At 40.6% G+C, this 21,470-nt stretch overlaps 1 protein-coding gene across 2 annotated transcripts in view; it reads left to right on the forward strand.

Annotated features, from left to right (window-relative positions):
• Positions 1-21,470, forward strand: part of CHN2 (chimerin 2) — a 285,188-nt gene that overhangs the window by 134,224 nt on the left and 129,494 nt on the right. For both annotated transcript variants that reach the window (XM_057504615.1, XM_036897399.2), the window contains exons 2-3: positions 4,648-4,686; positions 13,688-13,743. In XM_057504615.1, coding sequence (XP_057360598.1) covers positions 4,648-4,686; positions 13,688-13,743 — 95 coding nt within the window. The remainder of the gene's footprint in view (positions 1-4,647; positions 4,687-13,687; positions 13,744-21,470) is intronic.

The raw sequence follows: 21,470 nt of genomic DNA on the forward strand, positions 1-21,470 counted from the left end.
AAACTACCTAGCACTCCCATGAATTTATTTCTCATTCACTTTAATTTTTATACAAGAAAATTAGAAAATGCAGGTGAGCAAAAGAAGAGAAAAATAGAAATCACCTCTGTTTTCACTATTACATAGTAACTGTTACTAATTGGATTTATAGCCTTGGAGATAACTTGTATTTTTAAATATTTATCTTTTCTTATAGATGGGGTCATATTTAATAAATTGGTAAACCAATTTGTTTAATACTAAATGTGGCATGAATATTTTTCTATGTCACTACAGATAAGTAATAATAAGAGCAAACATAGTTTACTATATGCCAGTACATAGTAGTGGCATATACTACCATGCCACATAGTTTTATACATATTAACTGTTTTATGTTTTATTCATATTAACCCATCTTGCCCTCACAGCATGCTACATTTTGGGTAGCATTAATACTCTCATTTTACAAATTAAAAGGACTAAGGCACAGAGATGAGATAACTTGCCTAAGGTCGCACAGCTAGTAAGTGAGAGAGCCGGGTTTGGGACCTAGATAGTCTAGCTCCAGAGGTCATGCTCTGGGCCACACAGCTCTGACCTACACCATCATTTTCATGGCTATAGTGTATGATAATTTATTTAAGCCTTCCTTCCTTTCTGGGCTGGTAGATTCACTGTTATACACAAAGCAGGAATGAACATGTTGCTCATATAGTCATCTTTGTAGAGCTGTTACTCTAGGCTGAATTCTCATGAATGGAATTGTGGAGTCAGAGTCTATACTTTTTTTAAAAGTGTGGATATGGATAGAGATTAGCCAGCATCTTTAAGCAATGTATTTTCTAAGCCCCTTTGACCCTTACAATTCATTGTTCCTTTCCAAAAATGTGCAACTGTCTTCTGGCTTAAATGATAGTTTTTTCTTAGAACATGGAGTTTTTTTCTGTTGTTCTTCCTCTCTGTTTCTTCTGCATTATACCCATTTCTCTAAAACATCTAACAATATAACTCACTTTCTAAAAGCATTATGCCTTACCTGGTCAGTACTTCTGGTGTCTTGCATCTCCTGGATTTTACCAGATGGGTTATGTGCACAGATGAAATATCGCCCTACCATTTGAGTTGATGTCAATTTTTGGTACTATGAATCTTCCTTCTTTTCTCTATTTTTCCTTCCAGGCTTCACAAGAGTTGAAGTAACAAATCTGCTATATAATAATTTTTTTTCTTGGTTTCAATGTATGCAAATGGGGGCTGGACTGCCTGGCAAGGATGACTGATGTGTCGGAGGCTGGGAGGCAAGGCTCCCTGCTCTAATCCCACCTCTGCCTCTCACTTGTTTTATGACCTTGAGAAAGCCGCTTAATCGTTCTGCATTTCATTTTCCTCATTTGCCAAATGAGGAGGGTGAACTAAATGACCTAGAAAACCTATTCCAGATTTTTTTTTAAATGTCACCCTAGCCAAGAGTAAATTTCAAAGTAGATCTTTGACAAATATTATGTGAAATTAGGGCAAATGTGCACGTTGGTGAGGTAGTATTGGAGGCAAGTAAAGATTTGCTTCAACATATTAAAAATATTTTGTGCCTTATCACTTGACCAAGGCCTCCTACCAGTGTGCTTTAGTGGTCTGTGAAACATGTCTCTAAGACCAAGGTAATTATAGTTGTTCCACTGAAGCATGACAAATGGCCTCTCACTTTGAATTCTTTTATGGGAAAGAAAAACCTTCCATGACAACAGCACTGGAACTTAATTACAGGCTCCCAATCTGGGGGCAAGAATAGAGATAGTCATGGCTGTGGTCAAGGGAGACAGAGCGTGGGCTCACCTGGAAAGAACCAGGACAGGGCGATGCCACAATGGCAACAACACACAGACAGCATTGGTGGGGGCAGGTGCTGTCCCAAGGACTTCATTCATTATCTCATTTAATTCCCACACTCGCCTTAAGAGATAAGTTAGGAGGTAGGTACTTTTATTTTTTTGTTGTACAAAGGTGAATATTGACAGACTTTTAAAAGTTAAATGACCTGTTTCAAGTCATTCAGCCAGTGGTTGTCAGAGGTAAGGCTTTGAGTCCTGAGAGTTCATTTATTTAGCACATATTTTTTGATTGTCTGTTATATTCCAGGGACCCTTCTCAGGGCTGGTGACACACATGTGACTCAGGCAGAATTCTTGCTCATATGGTGTTTAGCTGAGAGTGAGAACACCCCAGTAAGAAGGGGCCAGCAAATCAGTAACTATTCTAGACAGCAGGCAGTGCTATGCAGGAGAGTGCCTGGCTGGGGGCCTTTACCCTAGGCTCTTAGGGAAGCGCTCCAGGAGCTGACATCTGGGCTGAGCCCTGCGTGATGGAACAAGCCAACCACGCAAAGATCTAGCAAAGAGCGTTTTACATGCAGGTCCACAAGAGCAAAGGCTGTGGCTCAGAAGAGCTTAGTTTGTTCCAAAAACTGAGAGAAGGCCAACACTGTTGGATAAATGCAAAGGGGGGGAACATCCACAGTAGAGTGAAAGAGGCGGGCAGGAACCAGATGATACAGGACCTTCTAGTCCACAGTAAGAGGTTTGTATTTTATTCCAAGTACAGAGGCAAGACACTGGAAGATTTTAAGCAAGGGAGCATTATGATCTCCAGTCTGTATAAGAAGCTTTCTTTATCCCTTGTGATATTTCCAACAAGGAGCAACAGAAAGGGATAAATTGCTTATCTAGCATGCAGGGCAGCCTAAAGGAAAGTTAAAAAGTCAGGCCAGTTTTTCAGAGGAAATGAAACCCAAGGTTATTCACAAAACAAGACTGTAATGGACAGTGGAAGGTCCTCTAATCTAAACTTCTGAGTTTAGGTAAGACTTGAGAAGATCCTAATTGAGCATCTGAACTCTATTTTTAAAACCAGTTTCTCCTTGAGTCCATCTCTCCATATGTAGAAAGTTGCACTCCAGGTACTGAACATTCTTGACCACTTCTCGGTCTGGGGATTGCACTTGCCTCATAGAATAAATCTCATCCAAGATAACAAGATATTACAGTTTTGTGTAGATGACATCTTGGGGATTTACATTTCTGTGCAATCTCATATGTGTGTGTGTGTGTGTGTGTTGATCTTTATGTTTGAAAAATATTTTTGAATTTGAAGGTGCCATCATTTTAACCTACAGGACCTAGCTCTTCTGGTAATGTGGCATTGTATGGATGGTTCTAGAATTTTGTTGTAAACTTGGCAACTTGATTCATTTTATTTGAATACTCTATAAATGAGCACTCATGTTAACCCATTAAAATTAGTTTATGTCACATATAGGATGAAATTATCGCTTGTTTAGGTTAAAAGCCCACTATTACAGGATATTCTACTTTGAATAACAACATAAACCATTACTAATGCACTGTATTTGTGTGTGTGTGCTTATGTGGCTAATTATCTGTAGGTAAGTTCCTGACAATAGAGGCCTAACAACACAGATGTATTTGTATAAAACTACCTTTGGAGGCATTTAATTGCTTCTGTGATAGGGTGAGTCCCAGAGAGCAAGATATTAATTGTAAAAGGGTTTAATTTAAGCTACACCACTGTAATTGTTTAGGATTTAGGGATGGTCACTACTTGAGTTAGTTTTTATTATAAATAATGTATTTGTTTCTCAGGAGGAAAAAAAATCTAAAACTATCTTTCTGCATGGGGTTAGAGAAGTTCCAGCCCTTTGCAGGAAAGTAGTCTGTAGTGCAAGGACAAGGGCATGTCGGGATGGCTGCCATGGGACAGCAGGATGGTCCACAGAGCTTCCTATCTGAGGGTGCTGAGCTAGAGAGCTCACGGGAATCCCCCCAGCTGAACATTCTGTGATTGGAGGTAAAGGATTTTCCCTCCTGCTGTTTAAACTAGAGTATGTTTTACCAAGGCCTTATCTGTGAGCTCAGGAGGATTCTAATAACTCCACCAGAATTATAAATTCAGCTGTCAGCACTGGGACTATTGAGTTGACTGAACAAGCAGATTTTCTCCCATTGTCTATTTTGTAGATTAATGAATAACCATTTCATCCTCTCCATTTTGTGATAACTCTTTCACTCTGGCACTTCTGATTGCTGAGAGGTCTTCCAGAAATTTCCTAAGTCACACGGAGTAAATTCAAGGAGATAATGCGATTGCAACTGACTCATCAGTGTCTCTGCTGTCAGACCTAGTATTTTAGGATTTCAGTTGGTTGAGTGGTACAACTTCCCAATTTAATATTACATACTTGCCACTTTACATCTTGCACAAGTCTTAATAAATGAGCTAAAGGTCTGATAGGAAACTGTGAGATAAATTATGTTTATTATGCCAAGTTAAGTAAATACTATTTGAAAGGATTACTGGAGGGTCCAATCAAGTTAATTAGTTTAAAAATCTTTTTTGATTTACTGGGCTCAATGAAAATGGTTAAGCAACTGATTCTGTCATGATAAGCGATCTGAAGAGAGTGGGTTGAGTCCACAAGGGTTGCCATGCATGTTTCCTGCTTCATGCCTGGAACTGTCCCATAAATGAGCAGAGAAGCCCCCTGGGCCCAGAATGCAAGTCCTGCTGACAGACTGTTGTTCCTCCAAAGAAGACACATGTTGAGAGTTTGACGTTCAAGCTGACAGATTGATTTCTTTCTTTTTATTCTAGATGCTGAAGAATACCAGCCTCCAATATGGAAATCATACTGTGAGTATCTGAAATGAGAATCTCCTCAGAAGTCTTTAGCAGGCCTGCTTTTTGAACGATAGTTGCTGTTGATTTAATGCAGGCAAGCATCCCACATCATGGCACTGAAAGCCCAAATCTTTTACCACTAAAGGGAGATATTAACCAGATAGGACGGCACAGCAGCCCCTGGCCAGGACCCTCAAAGCCAGCGGCCTGCGACCCACTTCAGCAGTGCTTTGAAGGAAGAGATGTACATTCTGACTCAGGGTTTTCTTCTTCCCTTTTCTTTTTTGTAGAGTTGGTCGGCAAGGATGTATGAATTATGCATGAATTATATTCTTGGCCGATCATCCTAAAGCTGCAATATCATATGACATTTACCACAAAAAAAATATTAACAGCAAAGAGCAATGTTTGTTCACTAAGGGAGACTCCTTAGAAACAGATCCCATCTCATCATCAGTCAACAAAACTCAGCTCCTCTTATGAAGGCAGGCAGTTGTCATCACCTCAAGCTCATTTCCTCTTTCCTCAGTATCACCTGCCTGATCCCATAATTCTCCAGAGGAAAGTTGTGTGGTAGGTTGAAAACCCACAGTGCTGAGAGGCAGGGAATGCATGTTCTTGGCCAGGCTCTGCTTCGAGGCAGCAATAATCATAATTATACTATCGTTACTGGGGTCGCCGCTGAGACCTGCCCTGTGCCAGCAATGTGCCTGAACTCTCAGATTATCACCACAGCTCTAAGCAATGGCTGCCATTATTATCCCCATTTCACATACAAGGAAACCACAATTCAGGGAAGTTCAGAAACTGGGCAAAAGTTTTACAAAATGCACTGGAGTAGCATTCCGAGTGGAACCCAGAAGTAAGCCTGACCCACTACCTGCAAGTTCCCCAAACTTTTTTCTTTCTATTTAAAGTCTTATACATAAATATATAAATTTATATATGCATGCACACACACACATATATACAAATACCTATGTAGGTACATATTTGTTACAAAAGCAATACAAAGCTACATAAAGGACAGGCACGACAGCAATACAAAAAGGTGAGAGTAGAATTTCCCATAATCCACCCCCACCCCATATTCCACTTCTCTTCCCTGCTTCCCCCTTGATGACCCCTCTCAGTTTTGGAAGGCATATCCTTCACAGTGTTTAAAATACACATGCCTAGTTTTAGGCATTTTGATTGTCATTGCCTTTTGTAAAAATGGGTTTATGCCACACTTGGTGTCCTTCAACTTTCTTGTTTCACTTTACAAATACCTGGCTTTTATTTTTCCATGTCAGCATATATAGAGGCACTTCGTTCTTTATTACATGAGTCTGTTCTTCCATCTGTGAAATAAAAGGGTTGTGCTGGGTCTCTAAGGGCCCTTCCAATCTAATGTTCTGCATTCTGGTCTTCTATTTTAAAAGGCAGGGCTAATGACTTAGTAATTGGATGTTTTTGTTTGTTTGTTTCCTAATGGAGTGTGAAGTGCTCTGACAGTAAATCAACAGAATATCTGTAGTGAGAGGTATTGGGTGTTCTATGACTTACAATGCTTTGCACACTACCTTGCACACAGCCTTGCATACATTAACTACCCAATAAATATTTGCTGAGTGAATGCCACCACAGAGAGTTTTACTGAAGCAAAAAGATGGCATTGGCTCAAATTCATTTTGCCTTTTGCTAAGAGACCTTGAGCCATTGAATACATCTCTTAGAAGCACTTCTATGCAGAAAACATATTCCTAACTACATGCTCACAACATGGATTTTACTCTACTGTTTTGGTTCTAAGTCTAATTTTGAGGTCTAACCAAGTTGCATTTTTTTAAAAAAAGTTTTGCTCTAGAGTCATAAAACTTTGGATACAGAAGGGATGGGAGGCTATTTAATACAGACATACTGGTATATATGAAATATCTCTTTATTACACCTAATTGATAGTCGCCTAGCTCTCCATGAAGGCCTCTAGTGATGTGTAACTATAATACTGTTGGAAGTTTTCCATCAGCAGTGCCACCCACGGCATCAAAAACACATTGACCAAAGTCCTCTGGAACACTGCTGAGAAAGAATTCTCTTTTGGTTGTCCTGGATCCATGAATTGTGTGAGTTTGGGTGTTCAGCCACTTATAAACTCATTTGACAATACTATTCCCAAGCTCAGGCTAATCCATCTTATTCCCATAATTATCATCTACTCATTTGGTCTTTCAGCAACATACAGTGAACACCTTCTGAATGTCAGAGGATAACTATTAGAAATCAAAAATGAATAAAATGGTCTCTACTTTCTTCCATCTAAAGTATAGTAAGGGAGACAGATGTAATCGATTGACTTAAAATACAAATAGATTTTAGTAATAATATACTACTGTTTGACCTCTGGATTAGAGAAGACTTTATAGGCGAGGTTGCATTTGCATATGGGTCTTGAAGGATGAATAGGAGAAGGAATCTTAGGGCCTTTCAGAACTTCATGAGCACTTTTTAAAATCCAAATATGCTAAAATTGTAGCGTTTGTCTGATCTGAAAGTCCAACAAATTTCAGAATCTGAAATCTGTTTTGTTTTAAACAATCTGTTGGTAAACCCATTCTCAATCTCAGGAATTACCAAGCCCTTTTCTTTGGAATGCTCACAAACCATCCTTTGAGACATATCACTTACGGAATCAACATTTTTCCATCATACATTTTTTAACTCTAGTGTACTTTGAAATCTCTCATATATTTACTGGATGCATATTTTCCATATTATAGGACATGGTTGAAAAAAATCATGATTTTCAATTATTATAGAAGTGTGTAAGTATGTCTTTGCTGTCATTGCCTACGTTGGCCATAACTTTGACTTATTTGATACCATATTCTTACAAAGCATTAGTCCCAATTATGACATTATTCCTAAAATAAAATCAGTCTACTTCATACTGATCCATTTTAAGAAGCTGTTTCTAAGTTTTAGTGCCAATTGCAATGTTCTTGGTTGCAAGTAACAGAATATTCCACTCAGCTGCATTGTTTGACTTATACAAGCAGTTCAGAGGCACTGGCTTCAGGCATGATTTGTTAAAGTAACTCAAACGACATTATCAGAACCCAGTATGCATCTCTTCTTTTCTTGGTTCTACTTTCTAGGTTTGGCTCCATTATTAATAGCCTCTTCCTTTGTGATCCTCAGATAGCCACTGAAAGTACCAGGGCCACCAATTCCTACTCAAGAGCAGCAGGCAGAGAAACAGTTTACTTTCCTGATCAAACAGAGTCTTAGAACTGAGTCTCAGTCCTGATTGACCTGGCTTACCCATTCCTGTGGTCAGAGAGTTAGAATTTGTTAGCTGCCCTGAGCCAATCAGGGACCACCTCGGAACTCGGGGAGTGACCAATCCTATGTAATCCACATGACTAGAAAGTTTGGAAGATGGAAAAGGATGCTGGCAAGGCAACCATGAATGTCTGACTTAGAAATTTAGAAGAGCAAGGAACCTTAGAAATTAGCTCTCTCAATATATTACATAAACTAGATTGTTCATTCATTCATTCATCCATTCATTCATTCACTCAAATGCATATTAAGTCTTTGCTTTAAGCCAGACAGTGTGTAAGTGGAGCTGTGGGGCCACAAGGATGGATAAGACTGGGTCTTGACTCAAAGAACCATTGGGATGTCACTTGATATCCCTTAAGTTCCTGCCACCTTCTCTTCCTTTCCCTTTCTTAGATGCTAATGCTAATGCTATCACTATCACTTACTGGGCTATTTCAATCAAGAACATTCTTGTCCCAAAATATATATCTGCAGCTAGTCCTTGATCCTCAAGACCAAACCCAAAAACTGATGAAGTTACTGAGAAAGATTTGGTTTCAATTTCCTAAAAGAAAAGCTATTTTCAAGTTCATTTTTAAGTTCACATTCTAAACCTTAAGCCAAAACTGTATAAACTGTATGCCCTAAGCAGACAAGTTCAGAAGTCAACCACCATGGGTATACTGTGAAAGATTTTATTTTTTTAAGAGGCCAAGTGCCAGTTAGATGGCAGATGCTGCCGCTGACAGCTTTCCCAGGAGCCTTTCCCAGGCAGCATAGCCTGTGCCTGTTTTTCTATACAGGAGTTTAGAGCCTCAAAACCCAGATCCACAGACCCCCTGAATCAGAATCACCTGGAGGGAATATGTATAAAACTATTCATTGGCCTTACAGCAAATTTCTGAATTGGAAGAGTGGGGGGGGGGATCTGCAATTTATTACAGCCTGTAGGTTTTTCTTATACACACTTACACCTGAGACCCCCTGTTTGAGGTTCTATGGCCTCAACCTTAGGTTTTTCACAGTGCCATTAGACAAGAGAACTCAGTTCCCGTTAAGACTGGACATTGTGTTAGCAAGGCAAGGCCTTTACACAGCAGGTTGGAGGTAGGGTTGAGCCAAGAAGACATTTAAAATGCCTACTATTTCTTACTCATCCCCGTGAATTTTGTTCTGGAAAGAAACTGGAAAGATCTGGGCAGTGAGCAGGTTGGTGCTGGCTCAGTGACACAGCCAAGTGGCTGGATTCGGCTCCTGGGTCTGCACGCTTTCTTTAGAAAGAAGTGGCTGTTAGAGACCATCCCTGCAGAGTCTAAGGAGCCGGTGGATCTGGGCTTGGCGGCTGCATCACCTCGGCGTCCACATGGAGGTGGCTAGCTGCATCGCCAGAGGAGGGAGAATTGAGTTTTCTCCCTGAAGACAAAGTAAAATATTTTTCTCAGTGACCTCTGGAATTCTCAGTTCTGCTTCAGGTCCTTTGGGGAGCAGGAACCTCCTTTCCCACTTCCACATTCTCCAGTGACCGCCCCCCAACCTCACCCAACAGCTTATTCTGGTGCTAACCTTTCTCTCCTGTGCTGGGGAGGGCCCGGGGCTGGGGAGTGCCTGGAGCGCATTAGTTTGGAAGATGGCTGTAGAAGCAGACTCTGTCATACCACCTTTAGCCCATATAACCGTCCAAGAAATGACATATGTTATTGCATTTTGCTGGTGAAATGTGTTTGTTGAACAAAGAAAATTCAAGGAACAACACTTTCAGATAATGTGATGTGTCTAATAATATCAAATGTGCCTCAAGAGATTCTTCTCACAGATGTTTGCTTTGTTATGACTAACTGGGGCCCTCACTCAATGCTAAGATAGGGGTTAGGGCCCCATTCTTTGTATGGCTACCATTGAAGTTGGTTGTCATCTCATTATCTTTATACAGACACTTAATCAAGATGCCAAACAGGCTTCTATGCCTATTTACCAACTTCTGTTGCTTGGAACGGCACCAAGCAGATTGCGGATCTCAGGTCTGCTCAGTGAGAAATAGTTACCTGTTAGTGACGTATGCTGTCCAGGGACCAGGAAGTGGGGGTGGGGGCGGCATCCCTGACTTGAGTGGTTTGGAGGGACCCCCTCAAAGTCACCCCTGGCTCAGAGTTGAGAGACCAGTGAACTACTGCATTTCTCTTTACTAAACCTCAGTGGGTCCATAGAGATCAGAGCTACGGGCCATAGCCTGTTGAACAGGAGAGAAACTGTCCAGAATGTTCCTTCACCTGTATCCTCTGTGATTGTTAATGGAATCTCCATTCCTCAGTCTTTCAAGGTGTTTTCCTCCATTCAGTTTGTACTCAAGCCCTGCCAGTGTTTAAAATACACATGCAATCAGCTCACCTTTCATTTGCATTTCCACCAGTGTTGCCTTAACTCATTGACAAGCTCCTTCATGTACAACTAAAGCACTGTTCTTTCTTGCTTCCCTGCTACCAAAGCTCTCCCTCTGATCCTTCTTTCAGGAGACAAAGGTCAGTGGCCTCACTCCTGGCTCTGCACTGGAATCTCCCAAAGAGCTTTAAAAAGAACAGATTTCAGGGCCCCTTGCCAGACTGGTAGAGTGAGCATCACCAGGGATGACAGAGCCTGGGAATCTGTATTTTATAACAGCTTCTCAGAGATTCTAATGCAAGCAGCCCCACATAAAACCTTTCCACCATCTGCTTTAGGGGACCACTGGTAAGGCTGAAAAATACAGACCTTGGGATCTGGGAATCAGGCTTTAAATCTTGGTTTCATCCTATTATTTTTGTGACTGAGCTTCAAAACTTAGCATCTCCCCAATTATATCAGTGAGGGTGACTAACAGTTACCTTGGAAGTCCATTGGGAAGATTAAAGGAGATGTAGATAAAGTGTCTGGCACATATAGGTGTCCAGAAATGGCAGTTCCTATTATTCTGAATAGGCTTATCCTTATTTTCTTTACTCTGAAAAAGACCAGATCATGTCTCTTCCCTGCTCAGAGCATGTCACTGTCTCCCCAGAGCAGACAGAACATCCATGTTGCTTAGCAGAACTTCAAGGTTCAGCTCTGTGTGACCTCCTCCCATATCCACCCATTCTGGTGCATCAGCCAACACTGGACCCTCATGGACTGATCAGCAGGTCATTCCCTTTTCCTGCTGGGCCCTTTCCTGCACCCACAACCCCCTGTCGCTTCCCTACCTGCAGAAATGCCTCTAATCCTTCCAGGAGAGCACCATAACACCTGAGTTAAAAGGACTGCTTCCCCTTCTCCCCCTCATAAAGCCTTTGGCCCAGCCTGGTTTGTTTCTTCACACAAGTTGTGACCCATGAGTCTATGGATATCATCCATTTGTTCACCAGATGTACATTAAGCATGTATTATGTGCCAAGCACTGTTCTAGGTCTAGGGATGCCACAGTGGACAGAACCAAAGCCCCTGCCATCAAAGAACTCACACTTCAGTCAAGGGAGAAAGTACACAGAATAAACAAGTAGAGTGTGTTCATGGTAATGAGAACTGTGAAGAATCATAAAATGGTGTAAGAGAGCAGAGTGATGGGATGCAATTTTTTTCCAAGACAGGCAAGTCAGGGAAGACCTGAATGAAGTGAGAGAGAGAATCATATGGGTATCTTGGGAAAGAGCAATCCAGGTGAAGGTAATAGCAAGTGCAAAGGGCCTGAGGCATAGAAAAATAAACCAGGGCTTTGGAATCAAAAGGATACATTTTAGCTGCATGTCCTGGAGCAAATATTTAATTTCTCTGGGCTTGAGACCTCACGTAAAAAATATAAATGATAATGATAGAAAGTTCTTTTTTCTGAGTTCTTGTGAAGGTGCAATAAAATATTATTCCTGGTACATGACAGGTTCTCAATATGCCCCTCCCTCCTCTTCTCCTTTTCTCTCCATTCATCCTCAAAGCCACCACATAATGCTGACTATGGTATTTAGCCTGTAGCAGATGTTTAAATATTTGATGATATGAATTGCAAAGGTGTGCTTAGCTAAAAATGTTTCTCTTGTAACAGTTGTGCTTCCTTTGTCACCTCCAAGGGAGGCATTAAAAATGGTGTTCACAAAGCCATTCCATCTGTGACCCTCACATACAACTGTTGGTTTCAAGAGGCATTGACAATGGGAAGAGAAGAGGGGACAGGATTCCCTCCCTGGGTGTGGATTCTGCAATTCCCCTTAGCTCTCAAACTCTGTGGCCCCTTTGCTTCCCATTACACTCATTAATAGCAACACGCATATGAAAAGCAGCGAGGAGGTCTTGGGGCTCCTGAAGAGGAATAAAGGATTCCATGCTGCTCTTAGGATTTAAGGAGAGCATGGACTCCACTGGGCTAGTCAGTGGAACATCCACAATTATTTCTCTGTCTTTGGCCAGTTTTTCCTCACGTTTCCTTTTTGACAAGAAGCTTTTTCCCTCTCCCCAGCATGGGTACAGTTTTATTCAAGTGACAAAGGCATCATCATTAGTGGGCAACCTAACCTTAGAAACATGGCACATTAAAACAACTATAGAATGATTAGATTGGTTTCTTCTCTGTGCTAAATCTGGGGCGTCTACACTTAATTGGGTAAGAAAACAGCCACGTGGAGTTGAAGATATTGGGGAGCCATAATTACGAAATATATCCCATCTTTTTCATCACTGTTCCCATATGACCATCTGCATTTCAATTAAAATTTCCTTTTTATAAAAAGAATTCTTAGACCTAAGATAAAGCAGAAATTTTTGCTTATCATATTACATTTTCTAGAAAGATTTTGTATGGTCACATTTTTAACTTTTCATAGATTTATTCCATCTAAATTTAAGTCTTCCTTCAAGATTCTGAAGATAACATCAACTAGGTTTGTTTCCAACCTCTATTTTCATAGAGGCAGAACCCATAGGTACCTGCATAGGGTAGCTTTCCCTCTCAGAGAAATAACCAGACTACTGAATAGCAGAAAATCACACGTTATAGTCTGAAAATCACAAATAATAACTTAATAAATTTTATTTTTGTATATAATAACCTGCTTTCATCCATGCTCATGCCTGAAATTCTGTCTTTAAAGCAGGATATAAAACAGTTATCATTATTTAAGATATTAAAGACCCCAAGAAAGAGGAATGACAGTGGGTGGGAAGTAGTCAAGCAGATGAGAATCTACGGTGATAGGCAGGGCCAGAATGGAGCTCATGAAAAGGAAATATCTTGGGCTCATTCACTCACAAAATCAGTTGTCTTTGTACATAACTGTAACATTCTTCTAATGCCAGCCCTTCCCTGGTATGGCAGGAGACATCAGCATTTAAATGCAGGAATCCTATTATATGATCTTCCTGCGTAGGCCCTCACAAGCAGAATTTCATCTTTAAAACAGTCAGAAGAATTTCACTTGTATCGAGTCTTTGAAAAAGCCATAGAATGAACAATGCTGGTAACAATTATGAAACTAAATTGGCCTTAAAAGAATTTGAAAATTCAATTTTGCCAGTGTACATTCATGGTGACTAATTTCCATATAAATGATCTTATGATTCAGTCTAAAAATGTGCCTGTATCCTCTTTGTTTTTGTTTGAAATATTTGCAGTTCTTGAGATGTAGTTATGTGGAACTATTTGAAAGCATATTGATATGTGTTGCAGTTTGCTAATTATAATTTCTTTTTTTTTTTTTATTTTTGGCAGTATATCAGCTACAGCAAGAGGCCCCTCGTCCCAAGAGGATTATTTGTCCTGGGGAGGTCAGTACTTAGCTATTTTCAATATACCTTGTTAAATATGGTGAATTGTCAGCACTATACTGATATTGGAGGCTTTCAGGTTGCCTGGAAGTCTATTCTATTAACATTTGTGAGCATATCACCAAGTTTAACATCATAATAATTTGTATTTTGAAATCTGGTGCTATTTTATAAATATTAACAAATTAACTTGGAATCATAAGTCTCATGGTTTTATCCATTAGAGAGGCAAATTAAGTATTCTTTATAACCTCCATCCCCCACCCCAAAACATGTATTTTGTCTTTTTCCTTATTCCTACTGTTTGGATTCTTTTATCATTTTTTTATTGTGGAAGGCTTCCAATGGAGAAAACATGGAGAAAAATAAATATCTGTGTACTCTCAACACCCATATTTAGCAAAGCTTTATGCTTTGTCACATGCACTTCACATTTTTAAAAATCCCTACAAGAAAAGTGAGTGTGTTTTCATTCTTGGAGACAAGCTTAAAAAATACATCGACTCATAAAAATGCTCACTAGCGCACAGAACTGTCCCTAGCCTCTCTTCACTAATCAGTTCTCTTACTGGCTGGGATACCAGCAAGACCTGAAAGGGAGGACTAAAGTTCTATTTTCTAGTTTCATACTAACAACTTTCTTTAATAGCCGAACTAATATCCTTCAAACAAAGGTCCATGGGTCCTTGCTTATTTTTGTTATGGACTTTGATGAAATATAGAGTAGCAGATAGCTTTTAAAGTGTCACATCTTCCATATCAGGGGGGAAAAGCTCCAATTCCAATACCCTTGAGATTCATCCTTGAACATCAGTACTTTCTGGCAGACTGACTGGATGTGGTTTTGAACCTATATCAAAGACTTAGCTATATACATACCCCCACCCAGAGCCAACAGACACTATTTAATAAATGGTTGTACAACATCTGTTAAAAGGCATTAAAATTCATCAAGCAATCTGAGTTTTAATACAGGGAGGTTAACGATATGGCTTGAGAGAAAATATTTGATCTTTAAGAAAAAAATTACGATGCAGTCAAATCTTTTTTTGGTAATCTGAACCTGTCCTGTCACTGACCACGCTGATGGTTGGCCTTTGGCTGGTCAATAATATCCAAATAAGAGAAGAATAGGATAAATACAAAATTTTTAATGAGATGCCTTAAATAGGGTATTTGGAGTGAGAATTAAGAAACAGGCTGTTAAAAATTCCTTCACTCTTACTTTACATTTAGTATTTCTCCATCAGAGAAAATATGGCCATGTGCAGGAAGCTAGAGGAGTATAAATGTCTCTATGATTAAAGGATGTTTGTAAAATTCTAATACAACCAAGGACTCTTCCTGTGGGTATTCATAAAAAGTGTCTAGGCAAGCTGGGCACCAACTTACTAACTCCTTAAAACCCAAGGAGAGAGTAAATATTCATTTGTTCATTTATTCAACAAATCTTTTTGGAGGGCCTACCCTGGTTTGTCATTGAGGTAGAGGTTGGGAATACATCATAGAACTTGGCTATTGGTACTCTGAGTGTCATATTAAAAGAGAACAAAATCATGATGCATGTAATCATAGATTTAAGATTTTACCTGTGTGTGTCGGGGTGGGGGGTGTAAAAGAGAAAGAGAGAGAGTATGCGTGCACTGCTTTGTTTCCCAAAATCCTTAGAACCATGTCAGTTGTCCTCTAAGTCAGAGGGGATGTTAGGAGTGGAGATGAGTGGTACTGATGAGGTTCATCAAAGCCCTTCCTAAGGTTCAGCTGAAATTCTTCAGACAGACAGCAAGCTGAGGGCCACAGCATCTCTCTTTAGCATTGCACTTGCCCTGGAAGGAACACCACAGACACCTTAGTAAAGCAGAGCTGTGAGCCACAAGCCACCACCATCTGCCATAACCAAGGGACACAAGGCACGGTTAGGGTTTTTTAACCTCTTGCCTATCTTTTAAATCAAACTTTTCATCTCTTGACCTTTATCAATTTGATTCATTAATAAGTTATGCCTGGCTGATGTTAGATTTATAGATAGCTTGTTTCTAGAGATCCCATATCCCATATCTGCCATGGAACCTAGCCTGAAATGGATATTCATCAGTTCCATTTCCTCAGCAGGCAGCATGGGGCCCATTCAGCCAGGCAGGTGTCAGGCGATAAAGGGTTGCGTGTGCTGGAAGAACAGGTGCTGTTGAGATGAGTGCCAGTGGTAGCTTCAGCTCCCTTTGTCTTCCTGTACGACATTAACTGCAGATAATTCCTGCCCAATTTGCTCAGCCTTCCAGGACTTGGCTTCCTTCAAGTAAATGCACGGCCTCCTCTTGGACGCTGGTGAAGCCGCTGCTCCTCTGCAGACGGTGTCAGAGCAAACACCTCTTTGCCTTGTAACACACCTGCATGCTCAGAGGATGTGCCTAATGAAGACAGAAAGACTTTCAGTTTGAGTGTGTGGCCAGAGAGATGGGAGCTTTATTAATACATTTACATAAAGCCATAAAGGCTATTTCTACTGAACAATGAGTTACAATTTTTTTCTGTATTTTGCCATATCACCCCTTAGCTAACTATTCAGAATACACGTTTCTCTTTTATACACAGTCCTGCTTCCCTCCTTAGTCTACAGCCCCTCTCCTCCTAGCCTCTTGGCCCTGGCAAGCCTGCCCAGATGCAGTAATCTAACACACACCATCTCTTGTTTCTCTGAAGATTAATAAGCTCCTAGGCTGTGGGCCCCCTCTCAAGTTAGGGTCCTTCCATTCAATGTGATAAATACTTGTGTTAGACCATCCAGTGAGAAAGCGGTTGCAGAGATATGGAACACTGTCACTCAAGCATGCATTACAGACACAGACCAACCTGACTTCACTGTCCAGTGGCTATCAACAGATAGGCACCAGTGGACTTTGCTGGGGAGCTAGGACAGTCAACAGTACAGACTGATTCAGCAAGCAAAATCCCCTGAGCTTTGCAAACCCAGGCAAGGGAGCCCAGCTAGAGTCAGCTGTCCTTGTTTTGAAATCTTGCTCTACCACTTTCTAGCTACCTGATTTACTCTCTCAGAGAGATTAAGGTCTCCTCTCCCCTGAGGGCAAATACCTACTTTGCAGGGTGTTTTAAATAGGATGTATGTGTCAAGTGTCTAGAATAGTGCCTGGCATATAATAGGTATTCAGTGTTCATGACTCATGGCAGATTCTGAAACCTATGCAGAGCAGGTTCTGAGACAGTCATGGGGGACAGAGTCAGAGCAAAGACAGTATTTTCTGAAATGTGAGGGCAAAAAGGCAATCATCAAGAACAAAGCAAGATGTCTGAGTTGGGAATTAAACCTCCAGGAAAAAAGACACTGAGGATGAGGAACAGAGAGTACAAGCAGCTGAACGGTAGCTCTCTTGCCAGTTAAGCCAGGTAGGGTCAGTTACTGAAATAACAGTTCATTGCTTTCTTGAGATTCATGGCTATAAATTATTATTTATTGAGCAGCCGTAGCATCTGGCACTCCACTGGCATTTCCTGAGTGCTCCTTGCCAAGAGATTCAAAACATCATCCAGTATGCAAAATTCTCATTGCCCTTTCTGTTAATTATCAGTAATTTTATAAGCATTTATTAAATACCAAATGTGTTCCTGGGTGGTCTGCCAGGAACTGCAGAATAGGAACTCCCAGATTTGTAGTTCTTGCTAAGACCTCTCCCCCGGACTCCAAACACCTCACTCCAGCTGTCTTCTGACCTCTTCAAGTAGATGTCCCTCTGGCCATCTTTAGCCTAACGTTCAAAATAGGACAGGCCCCACTCCATTTGATGGCACCTGACTTCAGAAACCTGGACTCTTCTCTTTCCCACCCTCACCCTTTTCTCTTACCAATCATCAAATCTACGTCCAAGTATATCTTGCCTTTGTCCCCTTATCACCATCTCTATGACTATCATGTGAGTTGGGCCATGATCATTTCTTGCCTGGATTATTGCAGGTCAGTGGTCTCCTGCCTGATCTCCCTGCTTTCCACATTTATACACACACACCCTATTCACCAAACAGGAGCCCAAATAATCATCATTGTTAAATATAAATCCAACAGCTTCCCATTGCTCCTAAAATAAAAGCATGCCTATGCCTATGAGCTGTGATGTGGTCCCTGGCCTGCCTGTCCCATTCTTCTCAGGAAGCACTGCCTTGCAGCCCCTCTAGCCTCTGTTCCATTCAAAACAAACCACAGTGTTGCTACTAGAGGGCCCTTGAACTTGCCGTTTGCCTGGAATTCTCCTCCTCAGGTTCTCAGCACACCCAGGTTTCAGACCAAAGTCCACCTAATAATGGAAGTTCAGCCTGAAGGCCATAAAAATTAGCACCCCCGCATGCATCAGATACTCTCTGCCATATCACCCTGTTAGTTTTGTCCATAGTACTTAATACACTTTCTAATACACTTTCTTAAGTATTTAATTGTTTACTTGTTGCTGATGTATCTCCCTCAGGAGGATATAAGCTCCAGAGATATCATTAGTCTTAATCATAGGTACCTCCCTAGCACTGAGCAGAGCTCCAAGTAGCAGTGGGCAATTGGTAAATACACGGTAAAATGATGAAACACAGGAGAGAGACCACTAACATGAGGCATTTAGAGTTCTCAAACCATTAACTAATAGCGTATCAGATTTACTCAAAGCTGTCATTAGGGTAGTGAGTGGAACTTTTGGCAGTTACTAAGGTTCTTACTTAAACACAAATTAATATTTTTTCCTCGAATGTTCTGAATTTCCACTTGGCCTTTCCAAAAAGCTACTAACATCAAGTTCCACTAGAACTACCTAAAGAATACACAACAAGTAAAAATTCTTTTGTGACGGTAAATGATTTGGTGTCATTTGTCTTTTTTGAAATTGCTGTAGTGAATATGGAATTATAAAAAGCAACTTCAAAAAAAGGGAAATAAAATTACATACTATTATTCAAAATTGTTCTCCCTTTTATGCAACATCCCTTCCCCTCTCCCTTGTCAAAGAATAATCTGTTTAGGAAGGGCTTCTTTTTTAAATGCAAAGATAAATTTTATAACTGAGGTTTCTAGCATTCATGATCAGAACCAGCTTATTTTTCTTGATTGTCAGAGGTTCTGCCAAGTGTAGATGACAGTGGTCCAGCTTAAATTGCAGTAATACTTTGTTTTACCTCCTAGTGAATTCTATTCACCATTTAAGTACCATTTTAATGCCCCCCTTTTTCTATGCATTTTCTCTAGTTTTCGGTGTCCCTAAATACCTGCCCATTTCATTCTCTTCTACCTTTATTTCTAAAAACTGCTTTTTTAAGCCCATGAAAGCATTTTACTTTACCATTATGCTTTTTAAGTTTTGATTCACTATAACTAGATGTCACTGAATTGTATAGTCTTGTAATTTGAAGCATTATGTCATAGGCATGTCTGGAAGATCTTAAGCCACATTGGTTGAGCATATCAGTCTCAACTAATCCAGTACACTTCAAATTACAGATTTAAAGTAAACTCAGAGTGTTTTTTCTACTATTCCACAATCTACCCCCTTTTCTATTTTGATTCATTGAAAATAAATGTTTTTAAACAAATGTGCTTTTGGGGCAACATGAAAACTCTGATTCAAGACAGCTAGACAAAATATGTCTCTTAAGTAATGAGATTGATTCTGCAAGCCACAAACAAAAATCAATCCCATTACCTTTTAATTGGTTTAATGTGCAGTAATCAGAAGGCTATTTCTTCCGTGGTAAGAAATATTTCTTTTTTTCATCCTAGACTTTCTCTACCAGTCTCTTTTTTTCCCCCTTGACATGTACACAACCTAGAATAAAAGGCTTTCCCCATCATTATTCTTCCCAGGCTTTCATCTCCCTCCCTAATGCAGTCAGGCTTTTTTCTTGATGTGATTTCGTCCTGAGCTAGACCTGCCTTGGTTGTAGACCCTACTGCAGTAAAGGGAAAAACATTCTAGTAAAACCAATGTTAGAAAAACATTTAGACATAAATATTTTATCTTTTTCTAAAGATAGAACCAAATGTTTTGTGCTTTTTAAAATAAAAACTTTCCTTCTTACTGACAAGTGCTGTGATCTGCAAAAATATATGACCCTCCAAAAAGGATTCCCTCTTTAGAATACCTTGAGCTTTTTCTAATGCAGTGCAGATTCTGCACATTTGCATCTAAGAAGTATTTAGTCATTTCCAAGGTGCTCCCGTGAACCTTGGATAGGGGCTCTCGGGGACAAGCTGCCTCAGAATTCCAAGACTCTGGGGCTCTGAGCCAGGGGAACAGGTGGGCTGAGCTGGGGGGGGCAACCAAAGAAGAGTATATATGCCAAAGCATAAGTTGAGGCAAAGTGGATGGTTTCTTCTTAGATCAGAATGAGGCAAGTGAAGGGGGAGATTACAGCAATTGATAAAACACAAAATTTCTTGAGAAGCTTTCTTAATATCTCAGGATGATTTTTAGTTCTTAAAACTTCACTTGAAAATGTGTATTCCTTTATCTAATTACTAGAGATGAAATCCTACATTGTGTAGCTAGCTGTTTTAGAACATCTCAAAGTATGTTCCCACTTTTTAGAACATCTCAAAGTATGACCAACTGAAAGTATTACAGATTACAGTGCATCCTCTGCGATCCTTAGCCCTGTGGCAGCCGTGACCCAAGACACCAGCACTCACTGGTGGGGGCGGTGGGGGTTCAGCTGCAGCACAGTGGTTATGAGGAGATGCCGACTTTTGGAAGGCCGACCTTCAGATCCAAGCAGACAGCACATGCCTCACCTTCACCGCAGTTGCTATCTAGAGCAGCCCACAGGATGTCTGCTGTGGACTCAGAGGCCAGGTACAACAAAATTTTGGGTGTGGCGAAAGGGAGCAGGTGCATAGCACTGAGCACACTAGTGAGGTTTTAAAGATTTACTTCTCTGGTTTCACTCACTTGGTTAAATATTAACTGAGAAATAGTGCTGATAAAGGCAAATTATACTTTGCCCCAGGCAAGCTATGTCTCCTCCAGTAGTATGGCCTGGCTAACCAAGCAGTGAGATGTGTGAAAACAGACTAGTAGCCTTGATTGTACTTCCCATCTGAAAAATGTGGATGGTGCACTCTCAGACCATCCCAATTTTAATATGACTATCCTAAATGATTTTGCCTAATTACTTGTTAGCAGTCTTTTAATAACAGTGAGGGTGACACATAGGGAGAACTTACTGTGCCCCAAACACTGGGTTAAGAATTTTACATGTGTCATTCCTTACCACAGTCCCATGGGGATTGTTATCCCTCTCCTTTTACAAGACAAAATGAGGCCAATAGCCCAGGGTGAGCAGAGCCCTAGTCAAACCCAGACCAAATCTAGAACTGGGCTTCTAACCCAGTGATTCTCAAAGTATGATCCCAGGACCAGCCGCTATGGCATCACCTGAGAACTTGGAAGAAGTGCAGATTCTCTGGCATATCCCAGACCTGCTGAGCTCAGAGATGGGGCTCAGCAACCCAGGTTTTAACAGGCCCTGCAGGTCATCCTGACGCCCAGTCAAGAGTGAGGCCACTGTTGTAACCACTGCCCTCTCTCTATCCGTGTTCTATTTCATGTTCCCTGTGCCCTAGGATGGAAGCACCAAGATGCTTCATCTCCTGGTTATTAGCCTAGAACCATGCTCGACTTTTCACAGACTTCAAAGGAGAAGCCCAGTCATTCCATAGCCCTCTTTATTTTCTGGATATA

This window comes from Manis pentadactyla, chromosome 7 (genome assembly GCF_030020395.1).
Source record: "Manis pentadactyla isolate mManPen7 chromosome 7, mManPen7.hap1, whole genome shotgun sequence".
NCBI lineage: Eukaryota > Metazoa > Chordata > Mammalia > Pholidota > Manidae > Manis > Manis pentadactyla.